Source organism: Podarcis filfolensis, assembly GCF_964270895.1.
Source record: "Podarcis filfolensis genome assembly, chromosome: 11".
In the NCBI taxonomy this organism is placed as follows: domain Eukaryota; kingdom Metazoa; phylum Chordata; class Lepidosauria; order Squamata; family Lacertidae; genus Podarcis; species Podarcis filfolensis.
Window position 1 is genome coordinate 36,707,665 of NC_139613.1, and position 21,070 is coordinate 36,728,734.

At 42.2% G+C, this 21,070-nt stretch overlaps 2 protein-coding genes across 12 annotated transcripts in view; one reads left to right on the plus strand and one right to left on the minus strand.

Moving 5' to 3' along the window:
* Positions 1-5,406: 5,406 nt before the first annotated feature.
* Positions 5,407-16,797, minus strand: RIOK2 (RIO kinase 2). Of its 2 annotated transcripts, none has more exons than XM_083576907.1 (10): positions 16,568-16,797; positions 15,749-15,887; positions 15,111-15,227; positions 14,785-14,960; positions 13,828-13,916; positions 11,139-11,330; positions 10,792-10,884; positions 9,223-9,744; positions 8,221-8,317; positions 5,407-5,639 (listed from the first exon to the last, which is right to left on the minus strand). In XM_083576907.1, exons 1-10 carry the CDS (start codon positions 16,631-16,633, stop codon positions 5,478-5,480), a joined length of 1,653 nt encoding a protein of 550 aa, XP_083433033.1. In that variant the 5' UTR covers positions 16,634-16,797; the 3' UTR covers positions 5,407-5,477. The 2 variants fall into 2 exon arrangements, with proteins under 2 accessions (XP_083433033.1, XP_083433034.1); XM_083576908.1 differs by lacking the exon at positions 16,568-16,797 and adding an exon at positions 16,372-16,518.
* An 85-nt stretch (positions 16,798-16,882) lies between these two features.
* LOC310744898 (uncharacterized protein) overlaps positions 16,883-21,070 on the plus strand; it is a 53,162-nt gene continuing 48,974 nt past the window's right edge. For 7 of the 10 annotated variants that reach the window (XR_014539789.1, XM_083576851.1, XM_083576845.1 and 4 more), the window contains exon 1: positions 16,883-17,197. Coding sequence is in view for 4 of the 10 variants with exons in the window: in XM_083576851.1 (XP_083432977.1) it covers positions 17,147-17,197 (51 nt within the window). In the remaining 6 variants the exon portion in view is untranslated. Of the gene's footprint in view, positions 17,689-21,070 lie in introns of all 10 variants that reach the window. The other 3 variants (XM_083576846.1, XM_083576849.1, XM_083576850.1) reach the window with 2 other exon arrangements.

The following is a 21,070-nucleotide window of genomic DNA, read 5'->3' on the forward strand; positions in this document are numbered from 1 at the left end:
CAACTCCCATAATCACTGAGCACTGGCCATGCCGTCTGGAGATGTTGGAGGTTGTTGTAGTTCAACAGGTGCAACAACATAAATTGTGTAAAGAAATGTATTATAGCCTGCGTGTAGGGTCACTTCACCCTTATGACAGCTAAGACAACACAAAATGGCTGACCATGCCAAGCCATATCCTGTCCAGACTCTGTGGAAGAGTTAGGAAGCACATAAAATTTTAGGGTCGGGGTTTAGGATGCAGGCTTCCTCCATTTCTGACTACTGGCCGAGCTGGCTGGGGCCGATAGATACTGGGAGTCCAACAGAACCCTCCACTTGAGTGCTTGGAATTTTTTAATTTTTAAAAATACCTCTCAGGGAACAAAAACATTTCCAATAATCCCAAAAAATCAAGAGCCATCTCTCAAATCAATACAATTACATGGACCAACGGGCCTGTATGAGGCTTCCTGACAGACTCTTACCTTTGTATGGTATTTTTGAAAAAACAAATGAGGAAAGAGCTTCTGCCCATCTTGGCAATGTTCACCTCTCTGTAGGGAGGCTTGGTAACATCTACAGATGGACTATTTCTTAACCGAGGTAAGGAGGGGAAAAAATGACACCTGTTACTGATTTTCAGTTACAAATATCAGCCAGGGTGGTATGGCAGCAAACGTAGCTGACAGCTTTTATTCCCATATAGCTGAAAGTCAGGTAATATACACAATATTGTATCAGAAGATACAGAGTCTTTAGCATTTTTGTGACTCGTTTGACCAGTTACGAAAACCCTGTTAAGTGCAGCCATTAAAAATGCATTTGAAGGATGTTGATTAAACAATCCTCCGATACCTGCTAAATATGTGAATTTGTTAGGACTGTCTGGGACGTTATTGACTTAACCTCCCTGTTTCCTCAGGTTCCCAGTAAATAAAGTAAACTTTTGTTTGAATATCCACATATGAAATATAAATGGAACACCGCGGAGTCCAGCCTTTGTATAAACTTCATAGTGACCTCTGATGACTTCAGATATTTCAGGAATTCTACCTCTGTTCTTGTTAAGAGATATATCATGGTACAATGTCAGGGCCGAGTTCCTCCCTTAGCCATTTTTATCCCCAGAGAAATGTATGGTAATCTAAACAAAACCGAAGGTTAAGGACAAGTGGTTACTTATGGCTATGCCTTGGAATGACTTTTATTTTTCAAGAATGCCTTAAATACCTTTGTCTTTATCCCAAAATGAAACAAAGTCTGAAGCATGTGAAATCACATTAACTCAGTCTAATCCCTTGCTATACTGCTTTGCTTCTCTATCTCCCCATTATTTATCCAATTGTCCTATCTGTACATATACAGTTCAGTGCGTGAGAAGAGGATTGCCATAGGCTGAGGCCGCCGCCTCTTCTTTCTAGGTCTACCAGGATGAATTCCGGGGCATCATTATGTTCATCCAATGGAGCCCTCCTTCCCAGGCTCTCAGTGTACTGCCTACTCCTGCTCTTTGAGGGAGCAGCTGAGGCCTGCAGGGCTTGGAAAACCATGAATTTTCTGGATAAAGGTAAAGGACCCCTGGACGGTTAAGTCCAATCAAAGGCAACTATGGGGTTGCTGTGCTCATTTCACTTTCAGGCTGAAGGAGCCAGCGTTTGTCCACAGACAGCTTTCCGGGTCATGTGGCCAGCATGAGTAAATCGCTTCTGGCGCAGCAGAACACTGGGGTGGAAACCAGAGGGCACGGAAATCCTGTTTACCTTCCTGACGCAGCAGTACCTATTTATCTACGTGCACTAGTGTGCTTTCAAACTGCTAGGTTGGCAGGTGTTGAATTATGGTGCTGGAGGAGACTCTTGAGAGTCCCATGCACTGCAAGAAGATCAAAACTCTCCATTCTTAAGGAAATCAGCCCTGAGTGCTCACTGGAAGGACAGATCCTGAAGCTGAGCTGAGGCTCCAATACTTTGGCCACCTCATGAGAAGAGAAGACTCCCTGGAAAAGACCCTGATGTTGGGAAAGATGGAGGGCACAAGAAGGGGACGACAGAGGACGAGATGGTTGGACAGTGTTCTCGAAGCTACCAGCATGAGTTTGACCAAACTGCGGGAGGCAGTGGAAGACAGGAGTGCCTGGCATGCTCTGGTCCATGGGGCCACGAAGAGTCGGACACAACTAAACAACAGGTTGGCAGGAGCTGGGCCAGAGCAACAGAAGCTCACCCCATTGCGGGGACTCAAACCGCCTCCCTTCCGATTGTCAAGCCCAAGAGGCTCATGGCGCCACCCTACCTGGATAATAGCATGCAAACTGTAGGTGCTCAGCCCAGAGGCAGCACATCTGGCTAAGAGAGAGGCATACAAGGCTCTCCCCTTCCTCTAAACCTATTCTCTCTTTAAATTAAAACAAAAAACCTGTCAATAAAGTACTTATATCCAACATTCTCAGAGGAGACACCGTGCCCCAAAACTGTGGGGTATCCCATGTTCCATTGCTTTAACCTTTCAAATATTTTACTCAAAAGCAACCAAGTCTAATGCTTCTCTTGGACTTGCCTAACGAGTTTTGCAGTTCTTTCAATGCTGGTCTGTGACCTCAGGTGACACGAAAGCTTAACAAGCAACATACAAATTGCTTCCAGGGTCCAGAACCCTGAGAAAAGGCACGGAAGTAGTCAGTCTTGTTAAAATGTGTGGCAGCTGTTTGCATCAGGGGATGATGCAGATGGAAGTAGGCAGGTAATAAGCATACATGTGCAAACTATCTTCTCTTGTGGAAATCTGTTAAAGGTTACTTTCAAGAACGTTAGCATCGTCAACCTTTCAGCCCTTCCCCTAATCTTGAAACAGAAACGCATATACCCTACAGGTTTTTTTTAATTTTTTTAAAAAACCCTGTTCAGACTTTAAAAGCCAACTAGCAAAATCTCTGCAATTATGCTAGGAAGGATGCAAGCGAAGAGATGGCATGTATATTGAAAGGCTTGAGTACAGAGCATCTTTGTTCTGAACACAAGTCCACGATGTACCGTAGTACCGTATGTTTTGCTCTACGTAGTACCGTATGTTTTCCCTCCTAAAAAGTAAGGGGGAAAGTGTGTGCGTCTTATGGAGCGAATGCAGGCTGCGCAGCTATCCCAGAAGCTAGAACAGGAAGAGGGATCGCTGCTTTTGCTACGCAGCGATCCCTCTTGCTGTTCTGGCTTCTGGGATTCAGAATATTTTTTTTTCTTGTTTTCCTCCTCCAAAAACTAGGTGCGTCTTGTGGTCTGGTGCGTCTTATAGAGTGAAAAATATGGTATTTCACAGAATCAGAGTTGGAAGGGACTACGAAGGCCATCTACTTCAACCCCCTGCAATGCAGGAATCTTTGGGGCAATGTGTACCTTCCCATAAGAAACTTAGGCTCTCCCCCATTGTACTGCAGTGCTGTATTTCTCTCCCCACTAGAGTAAACGGCAATTCGTCATACAGGTATGTGGGGAAAAGGGCGACACTTGCGAGGCACCGTTGATGCCTTCCAGCTGTACAATTCAGTGATTCCATTTCGGCCTGCAACATTCCCATTTAGGAATGTTTTCTTAGGCCACTGGGCTTTTAACCTGTTTTTGGTTCTTGCCCGCTAAATGCTCATGTTTTTTCTTGGTTGTTGTAATAGGCTCTGTTCTTGAATTATTTTAGAAATAGGTAAGCTGTACTGATCATATTATATATGATCTCTGGCTATGTATGGCTACTTCAGCAATGAGAAAACCATTCCCACCCCACATTTTTAAGATATTAAATACTCACAGAAACTATCATAAACTGAACTTCACGAAGGTGATTCAAGCTGTAGTGCAGAATAGAAGGAAACATGAATTTAAAAATATGCTGGCCCCAGTTGTCCTGATTATCTTTAAATTTCTGATTTACATTTTATTGTTTTTACAGAAACCACACCTTTTTGGATTTATTTAAAAAAGTCTTTCCCCTCCTTTCTGGAGTTCTTAAACTTATCCCATACAGCTTTAGTTGTAACAGTTTTAGATGCCCTCCCTGTGGAACACCCTCCCTTCAGATGTCAAGGAGATAAAAGAACTACACAACATTTAGAAGGCAGCTCTGTTTTGGAAAGTTTTTAATGTTTGATGTTTTATTACGTTTTAATATATGCTGTAAGCCGCCCAGAGTGGTTGGGGAAACCCAGCCGGATGGGCAGGGTATAAATAATAAAATTATTATTATTACTAACAAAATAGATTCAGCATAACAAGAGTTTGCTTCTATTTCTGCTAGATAAACATCTTTTATGCACTTTAAACCCACACTTCAGCCAAGTGCTCCTGGCTACTGGGTTTCCAAGGTATTTTGCGAGAGGCTATCTAGCACACTGTTGAATGTACGTGAACAAAATTTATTAGCAGTTGCACAGAGCTGCTTAGAGATCCGAGTGCCAGCCAGGCCTGTGCAACATCATTTTTATTACTTGTCAGTTTGGGCAGGATTTACACATGAAACCTTGGAAGTGCCGAGAGAAATCGAGTAAGAGCTTCTAGGTTCAAAGCTCTGCTAGTCATGAAAAACTTGTGGGCCTTTGTTCAAGTTTAGAAATGAAGATACTGTTTAAGGTGCTACATTAATTATTGCAAGGCTGCAATCCTAAACACAGTTACCTGGGAGGAAGTACCACTGACCTCAATAGGGCTTACCTCTGAGTAAACATATATGGGGTTGCAAAGTAAGGCAGTTGAGTGAAGATAACAGGGTAACTTTAAACAGGGTTGTGGAATGCTCTAATAATGTCAGATTTGAGCCCACGGATTTGCACTAGCCTTATAATCATCTCTAAGATTATTGCAGTTTGATCCCATGTTTTCTAAACTTGTGCTCATTTTACGCCTCACCTAATGGATCCTACTATCTGAAAAGCACGTTTAGGTGGATTGCAGGCTTACATGGGCATCTAAGCAAAACAAATCCTATGCACCTAATCGAGGGAGTGTGCTAAACTGAACTCACTGAGCCTTGTGTCTATATGCATAGTATCAGATGGGTTATATTTTCAGTCCAGCCACCTGAAAACTGGGAGTTTGCTTTCTCTTACAATTTTATTGCCTGTGGAAGTTTTTAGCTTCTGTTTCTGAACAAAGCGGCATAGTAAATTGTGAGTGGATTCCTCTAGAAGCGGGCTTCCTGAAAGCCAAGTGATATAGCCAGCTGGTTCCTGGGGCAGGATCTGGGCCACCATACAGCCATGCAAGATGAAGCCACCTGCTCTCAACAAGCATAGTGAAGAACTCCAGTAAGTGTGAACCATCTCCAGTAAAAAAAACAAAAGAGGTAAGAAATCTCACGGGGCACATCTGAACTTGGCCTGCCACAGAGTAGGCCTTGAAGGCTTGTCTCAGGCTACAACATAAAGAACACAAGTTGACATGTTGGTTAAGCAGAAAGCCATCTCTTTCATTGATTTGCAAGGCATGGGGAAAGGAGGAAGATCTTTCTGTAGGATGTCAGCCCCAGAAGCTGGCTGTGTCCAAACTCGACTTGATGTTATGCATGTGTTCCCGTCGCTGTTTTGTGTAAACGTTTGCTTCTCCTTTTTGCAACCGCCGCCTCAGAGCGGCTTTTTGCTGTTTCGTCAGCTGGCGCTTGATCTTTTGTTTTATCAGCTCCTGCAAGACATTTTCAAAACCCAGACATTAGGTCTGGCTTGCAAGTCAAGTGACCCTTTGAGAACTCAAAATAGGTTGGATACAAGGAGCGACATGGCACAAAACAAATGCACGGTTTAACGAGCTTTAACAGGCAGCGGCTTTTCTGGAATTAATGAACAATAGTTTCTCAGTCTAAACAACCTGGGCAAGGTAAAAAAACTGGCCAGTGGCATTGTGCAACAACAGAGGGAAGACACGCAAAAGCAAGCTGGAACAGTTTTGGAATCTTGAGAATTTTGAGCTAGTTTGGAAGAATACTACTCCCCCTTGTGGCTGAGACAAGTAATGAATTCCTCACAAGCTGCACTGATCTAACTTGGACGTTTGCATGTGTCAGAGAATCAGAGTTGGAAGGGACCACGAGGGTCATCTAGTTCAAACTCCTGCAATGCAGGAATCTTCTGTCCCATGTGGGGCTCAAACCCACGACCCTGAAATTAAGAGTCTCATATTCTACCAACTGAGCTATCCTGAGTTCAATGTGTCAATAGGAGCTTTAGGATGACTACAGAGCTGTGGTTATGCCAACGGAGCATAAATTATCAGAATGCAGGACTTTGGGCAGCTTCAAGGTCCCTGCCACAAAGCTCACTGGGTGGTGAGGTGTTGGGTCCAATCACCTTCCTTTGCAGGCAGCTGCTGCTCATTCACTGCCCTGAGCTCCTTGGAGGAAGGATGTGACCTTACAGTGAGAAATAAATTGATATAAGCATCCCTATCACCCACCGATGCAAACAAAAGGATTGGGGAAAATGCCAGTGACCCAGCTGTCAGCTGGACCTGTATCTAGAATGGTGAGAAGATGGGCACTTTGCTGGATGGGGTTGGCAAGAAAAAACTTATTTCGATTTATAGCTTGCCATATTCCTCAGGCTCACATGGTGGTTCAACACAGGAGGGCACATATAAGCATGTTTCAAGGGGTCGCAACACAATCCTCCGTTCATTGCAAAGAGGACTAAAGGAAGGTATTTCTACAGAGTGCAAGGGAGGGGAGAATTTGATAGGGCAGGTTCTGTGCCCTTTGCCTGCATTTTCCCAACCTGCCTTTCTGTCCCAGTCTTTCCTTAAAAAGATCTGGTGTGCAAGCAACTGTTTTTGAGTACTGAAAATGATCTGTTTCAATGAGACTTAAGAACAGTGTCTATCTATGTGCAATTAGAATTCTATTATTCTTGAGTTGTTGCTTTCCCCTCTTTCTGCAGAAATACTTCCCTCCTTTTGGTCAGTCTAGCAGCAACCATTTACTAGGAATTTAAAGAATTTGGAAGACAAAGAATTGTTTTCAGTCCATCCCTTTTGTCAGCAGATTGCTGGGCTCCAGAGTGGAATGCACTGGCCCATTCAGATTGTACTCTTAGGGTCTGGTATACTATTCCCAGTTAGTAATGAAAAAAGAAGAGAGCAGTGCCTTTGTCAGACAGAGTGCTCTCAGTCTAGTTGGGGGGGGGGAGGTGTCCTGGTGGGTGTCCAAGAAAATAAAGAAGCAGATTCCCCCACCCTGCTTGAATAAGCTGGTGATTCAATCTGACCGACAAAAGCGTAGGACCCTTCTGTTTATGTTCATGATCTCTAATTGCAAAATTTAATTTAGCTTGGATGAAGTGGGGGGGGGGTTTCCAACAGAATTCTCCTGTTACAACTATTTAAAAATGCAAGGCTCTTTTAGAACCTGTTAACAAATAAAAATATTGCTTGATCGCCTATATTAAAAGATAATGAAATATGAATCTCCACACCCCATGTTTTCCTCTAACCTTTCTCCACCCAGTATCCCAAGGTGCTCAGTAACTTATACAAGCCATATAGAGGCAGTTTAGGAGAAATGAAACCACGACAGCTCAATAAAGACCTATGGAGTATACACATGACGCATCAACCAAAGCTGCTAATATGCTGTTTGGTGTCAGGGGAAACTCCCCACACCCCTTGATTGTATGTAGTATACCAGCTGCTTGGAAAGCGGAGGTGGCAGCGATTCAAAACTGGGTTACACACAACAGTGGCTGAAGCTTGGCATTATGCTTTAAGTGGAGCAAGATAATATTTTAATTTTTTAAAATATCTTTAACAGCGGAAACTAATGACCTTCAGGGACAATGACAACAGTTTATTATCTTAGGCTTTCAGGAGCGATAACGGATCTGGATTTGACTAGAAGGTAACAACTTTTGCAAGTTTTAGAATAATTCTATTTGCGCTTTCAAAAATCTCCAGCCATTTACACTTATGAATACAGAGAAAGAACCACCTGATCAGTATCAGGTGAAAGAAGGGTCCTAGCTCAGTGAGAGACATAACAAGTTAACTGAAGGCATAATCCACTGGCCTGCAACGTCCCAATGAAATAAGCAGCAGCCGTGCTGGGGAAGATTTTGAGGGACTGAGCTCTAAGTCTTAGAATGTTATATAAAGTAGGAAGGGGATGTTGAACTACAACTTCCACCAGCCTCAAGCTGCAAGGCCAGGGATGATGGGAGCAGCAGTCCAATGAATTTCTGGAGGGCCACGGTTTTCTCATTACTTATGTAGAACTTACTGGAGGAATTGTTGAACGACTTCCCATACTGCCTACTGAAGTCATGCTAGTAGTTCTTGTCCTGTGGTCATTGATGTGACATAGGCTTTCCTCATTTCTGCAATACAGAACAGATGCTTGTAGTCAGCCATTTTTAATCCAACTTTTACCAATCAACTCTTCCAAGATGATTCAGTTGCAACATTTCCATTTAGAAACAGTAACTATTTCACCCAAACAGATATTGATAATGGACACCAGGATATTCACCTACACAAAACTTGTGAGAAGGAAATGGGTTTGCTCAACAGACCTTCCAGTCTCATGGACGTTCATTTCATATGGCATGAATATTGTTGACCCAAAGGGGCTCTTGAATTTATTGCTTGAAAACAGGCACTAAGATTGACACAGGCTCACTCTCTGCCCTAGCCTGCCATGCCTTGAGTGACTTCACTTCCAACGAAGGCAGCGCAAGGACCTGTCAGCCTCCTTTTGCAATCTCAGTTTTCTTTGTAAGAAGCCAATAAAAGTCTCATTTCATTAAACAAAACGCAGGCTGGGCAGTGTGGTTAACTACTCAGCCTAGGCAATTTTGTTAGCGAAGGTTTTCCTGGCTAACAGAACTGATGAAGAGGGAACAGTATCTGAAAGCAGCAATAAGGCAGGGCCAGCACAATCTGATGCAATGAATAATTTGTGCTCCCTCCACTAGCAGAGCAAATCAAGCAGGAGTACATGAGTACAAAATGTATGAGAGATTATAGCTGGTACCATTTTAACATTTCTCCATGAGGTTCAAAGCATGCCAGTGATGAATCAAGTAATGTATAACATTTTTATTCAATTAGTCCCTGAATATTACATTGTACATGCTACTATTTAAAACTGCTTTGAATCTGATGGGAGAGTTTCGGAAAAGAAATATGCTCAACGCTTGGGGAGCTTCCGTTTTGGAAAGAGGAAAATCAACCAAAAAACCCAGTATCTGAATAACCCTGAATGATCAATATAAATTCATACCTGAAAGGCCTGAATTCTCTGTTTAATGTTGACAAGTCAACCAGATCAGGGCATTCATCTTCGCAGTCCTTGTCAGCAGGCTCTTCTCCCTGACCTGTTTGATCTTCAATTTTGGTAGATTTTTCAATTTTCTTTTCATCCTCAGAAAAATCAATTACAGAGCAGCCTGCATTAGCCCTGTCTCGAGCAGCAATAATTTGCCCTTCAGCTTGTTGTAAGGCACAGGCGAACTCCCACAAATCTAAACTCTGCTCACTTTCATCTGCGCTATCATCTTCTTCTTTGCTGCTTTGCCCCGAATCTTCGGTGGCATCTTCAACCTCCTCTGTGAAGTCCCCTTCGGTCTTTTGATCTGTGCCGCTACATAGTGTTTCTCCCCCTTCAGAACCTTGCGCATCAGGAGAACACGCAGTTTCATTGCCCTCATCATGAGGGCCGGCTGGGTGAAGAAGCTCATCATCTTCCTGCATTTCTTTGGTGTAACCGCTGGCTGCAATTTCGACATCAAGAGAACATGCCCTCCTGGCAATGCGGGAAAAGAGAAAAGTCAAGCATGAACTGAGCCTCCATTTAATGCAAGTACACTTTTAGAAAAAAGTTATCTCCATACACTGAAGCACATCCTGATGGGATATATTTTGACAAAAAAATGCCCCCCCCCCGGGCGCAGAAGAACTGGAATCCTAAGGTGCAAGTCTGAAGCAGCTGCGTTCTGTAATCCAATAAAAAGATTAGCTGTCTGTTGCAAATAAATTCAGCTCTTTTTTTAAAGGGAGGGAGAGGAGGATCAGCCACTGAAAGGGATTGGATAATGACTGGAATGAGGAACAGTGGGAGATGTCCTCCAGATCTAGAAGAGAGCCTTTATTGAAGAACAAGATATTGAAGAATAAATATAAATAGGAAAAAAGATGGCAGTTCAGTGGACTGAAGGGCATCCATCCTTTCATGATTATCAAACAGCACATGATGCAAAACAATTGCCTCTCTGCCACACAGCTTAAGAGAGCATCAGAAAATGACATATATATTTAGTGTAAGACAGGTGCAAACATTTATCTGATCTATTTATTAACACCAATAGCAAACATTTATTTATTAACATTTATTAACACCAGTAGCAAACATTTATCTGATCTGTATATGGCACTAAAGTGACTTTACTTCTACTCTCTCCAGAGACACATTCGGATGAGAATTGTAATGCGTGACTCAGGCCATCACACAGAAATAGTTAATGCATGTTACTGTGATAGTTAAAGACATGCTACTGCGGTTGCAGAAATCATGTCTGTAAACTTGTGTTTCTATCCACAGAGCCTTGGTTCAGGCTTAACTTCCAGGAGGACAAATGCCTCTCTGGGAACAACCTGAATGCATTGTGAAGAGCAGCGTTTCCCATACTTGGGTCTCCAGTTGTTTTGGGACTACAACTGCCATCAGTGGTCAGGGATGATGGGAACTGTAGTCCGAAAGCATCTGGATACCCAAGTTTGGGAAACATTGGTGTAGAGGTAGAATTCAAGGTGCAAAACAACTCTTGGTTTCTAAACAGGCCCACAAACTTACCTAACGTCTTTGAAAGTTGGATAGAGTTCACTTTCATAGCTGAAACGTTTCATAAAGAAGTCACGAATGCATTTCACATCTCTGTCAAAGTACCTGAGCAAAAGAAGTTTCACAGATTATTTTAAAAAGGCGAGTTCAATTTACAAACATCCCACTACTATAGGTTCTTCATGCATCAATTCCGCTTTTCACATTTTTGAGTTCTGTTCTGGAATTCATAAAACATCTTCTCCCGTCAACAGCCTGGTTTGCACGACACGCTAAGCCAGGCTTACCAGGACCCACAAAGCTGCTCAATGTCATCAAATGGCCACACCTTGATAATACATAGGCTGCACATCACATACCATTCAGCATTTGGGTGAGATGTTGACACCATCTGCGGGAAATCAATCATTGTGACTCGATCTTCATTATCCAACATGAGATTGAACTCATTGAAGTCACCATGGATCAAACCGTGGTTGGCAAGTTTCACAATTAATTCCATTAGCTCGCTATACAGAGAGGCAGGGTCTTCGAGATGATGGACTTGACACCTACGTGATAAAACAAAGCCACCAGAATATTACAGGTATGATCAAATGGATGCCCCAACTAGGAGGGAAAAACCAATAATATTATGCCAGTGTGATCCATTGGGTAGTCCACTGAATTTGCATAAGAGAGATCAAAGTCTAATTCGGCGGAAAATTTACTCACAAAACCTACTCAGTAGCTGGCCATCTGGAAAGTTAGACAAAAGGCCATACAAAATTGCACTTTTATGTAGAAGGGGTGTGTTAGGGTTACATGGGGTTATTTGTTGATTTCACTGATATACACTGCATGCTTGAAAAATGTGTGCTGTCATCACACGAATTATCATGCACCATCACTGCTCAGCAATGACATGAGCTACTTGTAAACATTTCTCACATTTTCCCAGCACACTCCTTTGCTGGAAATAAGACATGTTTGAATCTCTCAAAGAATGAGTAACACAAACACACCTTAAGGCACAAGTGTGCAGCATGGGCTGCACCAAATAAGGCAGTAGTGAAAAGAGAGTTCCCCACACCTTCCTTCTCACTACATCACACAATGTGTGTTAAAGATGCATCTCCTGTGCTCATTCTGTTTTACACGTATTGACCTTAATCACATCTCTGTTGGGGGCGGGGTGGGGAGCTGACTCCACAGTAACGTAATTACTGACTGGCCTCCGAGAATAAAAAGTTTGGGAAAGTCAACAATTAGGGGTTGGACATCTTCCTCTGTGGAGAGGGGCTCGTTCCATTTGCTCCAATCCAGTGGAAGCTTTCGTTCCCACTGACAAAGGAGAGAAGAGAGGAGAGACCATCTTTAGTTATCCTGTTTCTTTCTGCAGCCCCTGTGTCATGTACTATTCAGGAAGGTCCCCGGCCCTCTGAAACAGATTTTGGGCATGGGACAAGGGGACTGGAGAGGGAATTGAAAAATTCCCCCCTCCAGTTTGTGGAGTTCCATCAAAAACAAGTCAGGATCCAACCCTATATTTTCACCTAACAAAGCAGTTTCTTCAGCTGATGACTTTGGATGATCATGGCTCACAGGTAACAAAGGTCTCCTTTTATGCTTTCAAGTCATCCTTTGTCTATTTTGCATTACCTTTCCTATATAATCTTTTAAGATTTAGTACAAGAACTGCTGAACACTTCAAAAGGATTGTTTTTTTTTAAATTCATGTTTAATTAATTCAAGTTTTGAAATAGATTCGTTTTTGATTAGGCAGCTCATTTCAGACGCCTTACCATATCACATTTATAATGTGACCTTGTTTTTCAGCTGCAGCCAATTTAGTTTTGATCCAGGAAGACAAATGAAGGTCAGATTGGACACAAATGCTGTGCAAATACACGCAGTCAGCACATTAGTGGGCAAACTTCAGTGATCTTGTATTGTTTAAAAAATAATAATCCAAAAGACAATTTAAAACCAGTGGTAAGTATTATAATTTATTGTCTCAGTAATAATACTAGTTATTATAAAAATATGCACTATGCAATAAAATTCCAGAAAAAATAGATATCTAGCCCAAGCATTTCATAGGCATCTGACTGGTCAGTGTAAGAACAGGATGATTGGCTAGGTGGGCCTTTGAGCAGGGCGCTTCTGTGTTCGTACAACAGTACATTTCTGACTTGCTATGCCAACATCTAAATGTGTAGAACAGACATACCAACCACATCCATTTTTCTAGATTGCAAGGCTATGGGTAGAGGTTTATTTAAAGTTTTTAGACACTCCAATTAATCAATCAATTTGAAGGCATAATCTACCATTACAAAGAATTATATTGATGTTACTGACAGATGTGTCGGAAGAACTGTTTTTTAAAATACCCAGCCTGGGGTGGGGGGAGGTGTGGAGAGAGAGGGAGAAGAAAAAAGTAATACCATGCTGCAGTCATTTCTTTGATAGTATTTTGCTTGACAGGGAAAGGGCTCCATTTATTTTAAAAAGGAAATTACTTCTAACACACATTGCTTTATAAGGCCAAAAGAGCTCACCTAGAAGACCCCTTTAAACCAATATTTTCTGCTTTCCTTAATCATCCAGGGTTTATGGAAATAATTACATGCTTTCTTAAGGAACTGTCTCTTCTCCATGCTTTAGTATGAAATGTAGGGCTCTAGTGAATATTTCCAAGTAATCAGCAATTTCAACACTGCTTAGATTTCGGTAATTCTTAGTTTTATTATTTAAGAAATGGAAGTCAAGGGAAATATACAGGTACAGCTTGCTTCTCAGTTATCAAAAATATAAATAAGGCCCTGTCATGTACAAAGTCAGACCAATGGCTTTTAACGAAAACCAATTACAGTACTGTCAATCCCAGCCTGCAGTGATGTCTAAGGTGTTTCCCACAGGGGTTTTCTTAACTTTAATACCTAAGAAAGTTACTATTATACTGCTCTTGCTTTGTCCAAACATCTACTACTAGCAATCTATAAATTATAAATCTATAAATCATATTGAACAGAAGCACCCCTGAGAAAATACTTTCATACTTACAAAGGGTAACCATTGACAAGTTCCATTACGACTGCGTGCCTATTGTAGTCATATGGTTTTGGAACAGGAAATTTTCTATCATGCAAAGCCTTGCCAAAAGAAGGGAAAAAATGTATTTTTAAAAATCAGTGCATGTCCTTCTATTTGAGTTAAGTTTGTATTCCAGTGTGTTAATGTACTCACTCAGAGTTTTAATGCTGAGTACTAGTTTATGGCACAAATGAAATAAACTTCACGTAAAACAAATAAACCCACACCAGATAACAATAAAATAAAATCCATCATATTGTAAGAATGTGAAATGGACATAAGAGGCCTGCAGGATCCGACTAAAGTTCAGTATTCAGTTTCTCAAAGTGGCTGACCAAATGCTTTGAAGAACCACAAGCAGGCCACGAAAGCAACAACTCTCCCTTTCTCATACCCCTTCAGAATATCCCACTTGAAACATGAAGGTTCCACTTAGCTATACGGCTAATAGTCACTGATAGCTTTATCTTCCATGTCTACCCCCTTTAAAACCACCTAAAACAGACGAGAAGATCTAGGTTCAAAATACTTGCTCAGACATGATGTGGAGATTAGCAGAGCTTGGCACAGCATCCCCAATTGTAGTAGCAATATAGGCTTATGTACAGACAGTAGAATGCTGCCAGTTTTAATTTTCACCGCATTTTCTGGTAACCCTTATTACAGAATTCGCATATTGAGTTGCCATTGGGCTAGCTGCTGCTTCAAAGATGGTACAGACATTAAAATGAGCCCATGGATAATCTTGGAAATTGGATTGGGACATGTGGAAGTAGTAATCAGTTAAAAATGGGTCACGCCCATCATCTTGACAGGTGAGAATAAAGTTAGAGGAAACATGTGTAGACCTTTCTGTAACTTCTGGCTGAAGCCTAGTTACAATGGGCCCAGGTTTAGGAGAACCAGGGGAAAAACAACCAACAGTACCTTCATGTAGGCAAATTCTTTCATTGCAGCAAGACGTGAAAGGTATAGCCAGGACATCTTATTTCTGTGCTTATGGTAATCGCGCTTGTTTTTTAAGTTCCGAAAGGATGTCCTCCCAAGTCTATGCAGCTTCAATGCCAGTTGCTGCTCTTCTTCATTTGCAACAATATAAATATCTTTAAAACAAAGATTCAGTCCAATTAGAAGCATGGCAAAAAATTTAGCCTTTAACACATTCAAAATTTACACTTTGGTACTTCCCTACATTTTTGATATATCTGCTACATTTCATGACCCCGTCCCCCAATCACGAAGCTAGAAAATACCTGATTCTTTTCCAACGCCCATCTGGTTTCCAACAGAACAGATAACTTGTCGAGAAGAAAGTGTTTTCAAGGCTAAGTAATCATATCCTCCATTAGTTAATCGGTAACCTTGGACAGCTGCAGAAGTAAAATAAGTGCATCACATCACGCTGTGCTTATCATGATTATGCAGTGTGTCCTTTTAAAACACCAAAAATACTTAAGCAAAGTCAGCAGTCCTCCAAAGAGAACTTTTTTCCAACAATCCCTGTGATCCATATTGTTCAGGCAAGAGGAATTCTATATTCAGAGCAACAACATGGAATTAAATGTGGGTATGAGTTGAAACAACTTATTTAAGGCACCTCAGTTGACAACCAAATATTGCTGGTTTCCTCTAGTTTTCAACAGGTGATGCCCAGTGGTTCCTGTCTGCAGGTAGAACAATTTCTGCCCATGCAACAGGATCTCTCCTTCCTCTCTTTCCCACTACATGTGCTTGGGAGTGTTGGAGAACTATTTGCCGTATGTTTACGAGGGGGCACAGTGGGATGAGAGGAAGGGGAATTTCACTTGTGCAGTGTTGGCAATCAACCAATGGCAGCATTCATAAAAAATGCACTGAAATAACAGTGGGCAGGCGCCCCATTTATACTCACTTTTAGTTCGTTCATAAGCCAAGAGCCTGTGCTTTGCTAATTCTCTCAAAATTTTGTTACACCCCCCATGTTTGAGACTAGCAATGGAGGCAATCAAGCTGGCAGGGACTATTTCATGGTTCTTCATGCCCATTTCCACCTGTAACAGCAAAACACAGCATGATAAATACTCTTTATTCTGATAAGCATAGTTTCCTACACATGCCTCCTGTTTTTGAACATATAGCCTCCTTCCTGGTGCTTGCATTTAATACTTTTAAATACTGGCTCATGCCCTCACAGAACAGGTGTTAATATGGAGCTTTCAAACATGAAGACATATATGCAGTTCTAAAAAGCTTGACATCTAAAGGCCACCCCATGTCTTTCTTCAATTAGATGCAGAGAAGGGTCTCATATGATGATTTTAAGATTCAGGCAGATTCAGGTGGGAGCAATTCTGTAGAAAGACCACAGAAAACAAAATAATAAGGTGGGCTTGCACAAAGTATTGGAAGAAGAGAGGAAACCACTTGGATGAAAAACTAAAGTTAAAGCATAATATTCAGCAAGATAATTAATCGTCGAATTTTTTTTATTTACATAACATTTCCTTATCTTTGTTGCTTGATGGATAAATTCACCCATGTTGAATGTTAATGTCAATTTGCGTGCTTTCAGAAGCGCACAGGAGGTTTGCAAAGACACCCGCGGAAGCCATGATTTCCCAGATCTCCACCACCCAGAGCCGGCCTCAACCTGTTTTTGCCCACCAGGGACCAAGCCCTGGTCCAGGCCTCTCTCATGATTCCCTGGAACCAATCGCCAAGTGATCCTTACCGCAGTTAGTACTCTGAAGTGTTCTCGGGAAAGATAGCGAAGCAAAACGACGTTCAGCTTCCCCATGGTTTCGTCCGCCTAAACACCCTCCCCCTTGAATGGAAGGTCCCAGCCACGCTCTGGACCCAAACCGCATGTGAGTCGGCCCGTAGCTTTTCTCCTCGTTCCGCTTACGCACACACGCAGAGTCTACGTCGGCTGTTGCGCACGCGCAGAAAGACGCACGCAAACCGCCTCTTGCCATCAGGGCGGAGTTAAGTTCTTCGATGTGGGCGTGGTCTCTCTCTCTCTCTCTCTCTCTCTCTCTCTCTCTCTCTCTCTCAGGTCCTTGCAGTTATGTAGACGCTAATCGCGTCTTCTTTCCCCGCATCGTTACCGCTCTACGGCACGTTTATAATTCGAAGTTCTGCAGTATAAGTACGCGGACACCTCAAACTTCCCGAGTTCTGTCCTCCCTTTAAATACGCCGTGAATGCTCGTATGTACCTGGCAGGACCCGCTGCCTAGGAAACGCGTCGCGCGGGAGGAACGGGCTGAGGAGAGGGCTTGTTGGCGGTGGCCTCTTTCGTTGAGAGAGCCATGGCTTCGCGCGGCGAGCGCCCCGTCCCTTTGCCTCGGGCCGCGGCCAAGGTAGCGTTCGTGGGAGAGTGTTTTGCCTCGTGCCAGGAGTCGGTGGAGCAGGCGGCGGCGTCGCTTTCAGTGACACAAAAGCTGTGACTTTACCCGCCATCCTTCAGACGGCCGGCCCGTCTGAACGATGGACACGTGTCAGGAGGCAGTCCAGCCCCTGCGCATGGGCTCACAATCTAATAAGCACGATATAGAAAGGAAAAGGAATGGGGAGGGAAAAGGAAAGCAAGCTGCACCTTCACTGGCAACAGACAGGGTTAGACAGGACTCCCTCCTTTCTGTCAGGTTCTTCCTCAGATGCAGGGAATTAGCATCATTATTATCTCTCTATTTATACCCCGACCTTTTACCCCGACAGTGAATGCAGCCTCCCTGGGGCCCTAGGTTTCCTGGCCAATGGCAGAGATCAGGGGGTGCCTCCCCAGAGGCAGCAGCATGTGAAGAGAAGCATTCTCTCTGGCGGGTTTTCTTGAATTTCTGAAGCAAGTCAGGTATGGATGGAGTGCTAAACTCAATAGGAAGGGAGGTCCCCTTTAGCTTAAAAAATTATAAATTACCTCCTTTCATCATCCATATGGTGATCTTTGCATCTTAGCTATTTTGTGTCTTCAGGTTGCTTCCCCCTCCCCCAAACAAAGTTCACAGACAAGATTTGCTATGTATGTTTTGTTTGAGAAAATTTCAGTAAAAAATCTTTCTTTTTAATGAAAAAGGTAGCCCCCCCCCCATGACATGTAGCACCCAGCACACACTCAAATTATGGCCGTTGTTCGTTGTTAAGCATCAAGGCTAAGAGGTGAGCCAAACGAACATGACAAATAAATCTGAGTTGTTCTGGAACCTGCTGTAGGCTATATAATGGTGTGTGTATTCATACAATATTTTCATTAGAATAAAAGTGAAAACCTAATTTTAGAAAGTTAACTCACTTTTAATTCCTAGATACTCCCTGCTGGCTTCCAGTGCAGAGTTAAACTTGCTGTGCCAGAAATAAGTCCTTTTAAATTCAATGGGACTTACTAACTAGTAAGTTGAAAATAGGGCAGCAAGTGCAAATGATAGGAGTGCTTCATTCAAGCTCAAAAGTAAACAAAAAGAGGGTCTCAATGCAACTGGTTTGCTTGGCACAGCTATAGTTCCTTCCAGAGAATAGACCCAGTGGCCTGGGGTTGTGCATCCTGAGTGCTTTTGTGCTACGTAGGAGAAGATTATTAAATAGCAGAAGGTAGATTGTGTAGGATGTGGTCCCCCAGAGAATGTGGCTGCTGTTCAGAGTTGCTTCTGTCACAACAGCAATGCAAGGTTTGCACTAGTCTGCATTCTGTTTGAACTGTGTATCTTGATGCCTGTATTTCTCAGCTGATACGCCTGCTTTCTGGTCACAACAAAATGGAAAGGGGGAGGAGGTTTGTGGTTCCACTGGCAATACTAAAACTGCTTAGTATTGCTTCTCAAGGACCATTGTTCAGTGGTAGAGCACACACTTTTAAGAACATAGATTCCAGCCTTATACTGACTCACACCGTTGTTCTTCTAGCTTGGCAGGGTTTCAGGCAGGAGTCTTTCCCAGTTTTACCTGGAGATGCAGGAGATAGAATCTGGATTGTTTTGGTTGCCGTTTTCTGAACCTTTTCCAACTTCACGATATACTTTCTGAGGTGATGTTACTAGATTGTACATACCATTCCAAATGCAGCCGCACCAAATCTATGGTGAGGCTGAGTTACAATTCTAGTTGCATCATTGTCCTAGGTTAGGATAATATGGCTTGGTTGGTTCAGGCTCATCCAGTGAGCTTTGTGGCTGAGGGTGATTTGTATTGAAGTCCAGCATTCTAGCCACTCATTTTGGAAAGGGAAATATTGAAGAGTGGGATAAAGCTCTTTTAATAAAAAATGAGAAATAAAATGCATTAATAAAGAACGGAGGCTTGCATTCATATTCCTATTTTAAAATACTGTTGAAGGTGTATTTGGCAATGCAGTTTCTATTTGATTGGTGAAATACAGAAAGTAGTTTGATCAATTCAATGGTTTTGGGCACAGTGTAAATGCATTTTTTCTGGTGCTACAGTAGGTCAACTTAGAGCTGTTTTTTCTGGCTCAGCTGTCTGATACATTGAGCCAATTTTTTTGTATTTTCTAGCATTGAAATGAGAACTACTTCTGCCTTGTTATTTAATAAAATCCTCAAAATAGGTTTGTGTGTTAAATATAACTTGCAGGTGTCGGGCAGTAACATGAATTGTGTACATAACCTTAATTCAGAAAAATATAACATTGAAACACGCTTTGGAAGCTATTTAAAAGATTGGCATGATTCCGATAACAGACAAGCTACACTTTACCACACTGTTTTCTATTCTTGTAAAAACAAAAATGAAAATAAAACTGACAGTATCATAACGTGACTATACAAATCTATGCTGTGACCATATTTGAAATAATATGTACAATTTTGGTTACCACATCTCAATATTGTAGATATCAGGAAAGCAAAATGCTCAAGGAGATAGAGATATAATACAGTGGTACCTCGGTCTACGAACAGTCCTGTTAATGAACGATTCGGACAACAAACTTTGCAGAATTGGAAGTAGGTGTTCCAGTTAGCTAATTTTGCCCCAGAAGATGAACAGAAGCCGAACACCAGTGGCGGGAGGCCTCAGTAGGGAAAGTGTTCGCCTCGGTTTAAGAACGGACCTCCGGAACAGATTACGTTCGTAAACCAAGGTATCATTGTAAAGTACTTTATACAGTGTAAGACAATCCTTGTTTTTCACTGGGGTTCTATTTCGGAGCCCTGTGTATGTCAACGGAGCATGTATGCCTGCTCCGCCCTGTTCCATTCCTTTTCATGACATCTTTATGATGTTTTGGGGCAACTTATGGGTTCGGTGTAGTTGCGCATCATTCAGACACGCCTAAATCAGGAGTTGCCTCTATAGTTAAACTATGGAACTCACTTACGCAGGAGGCAGTAATGACCACAAACTTTGATGGCTGTAAAAGAGGCTTACACTAAAATTCATGGAGGACAAGCTACTAGCTACAATGGCTATGTTCTACCTCCACTGCCATTCTGCCTCTAAATACCAGTTGCTGGAAATTGTAAACGGGGCAGAATGCTGTTGTGTTCATGTCCAGCTTCCAGGCCTCACACAGGCATCTGGTTGGCCACTGTGCAAACAGGATGCTGGACAAGGTGAGCCATTGGTTTGATTCATTAGACTCATTTTTTATGTTTATTGATTGGAGCATGGTGCTAATAACACCAAGGTTGCAAGTTGGATCCCCTAAGGAACAGCTGCGTATTTCTGCAGTGCAGGGGGCTGGACTAGATGATCCTCAGGACCTCTTCATCTCTACAGTTCTATGATTCTCCTGTGATTTGGATGGCTGAGAAGGCTGAGCTTGATGCACCACTGGTCTACACTAGAATGACAGTTCTTTGTTAACAAATTAGGTATCAGTTTTTACACGGGTTGGGTCAGGAACTACTTTCTGGTCTACCCATGAAATGCAGAGAAAAACACGTTCATATTTAAAATGCATAGTTAGTATTAAATGTATATGAGAATTAGTCCAGAGAAGACAAGATAGATTAATTGTTCCATAATCAGGCTTCTGTTGACTTACAGCTTTGCATATTCTTATAAATTCTTACTATTTAGTAAGTATAGCAAGTTGCTAGGCTCCTGTGGAACAGTAGCATTTTTTTCTGAGTTGAATGGATACAGATGCCAAGGACTGTAGCCTAGACTTATGTAAGCTGCAAAACTTGGCATGAACACCAAATATGATTTATATCCTTGTTATTGAAAGTGGCATCCATAACTGATATAAATCAGTTTCTACTGGTTTAGAAATATTT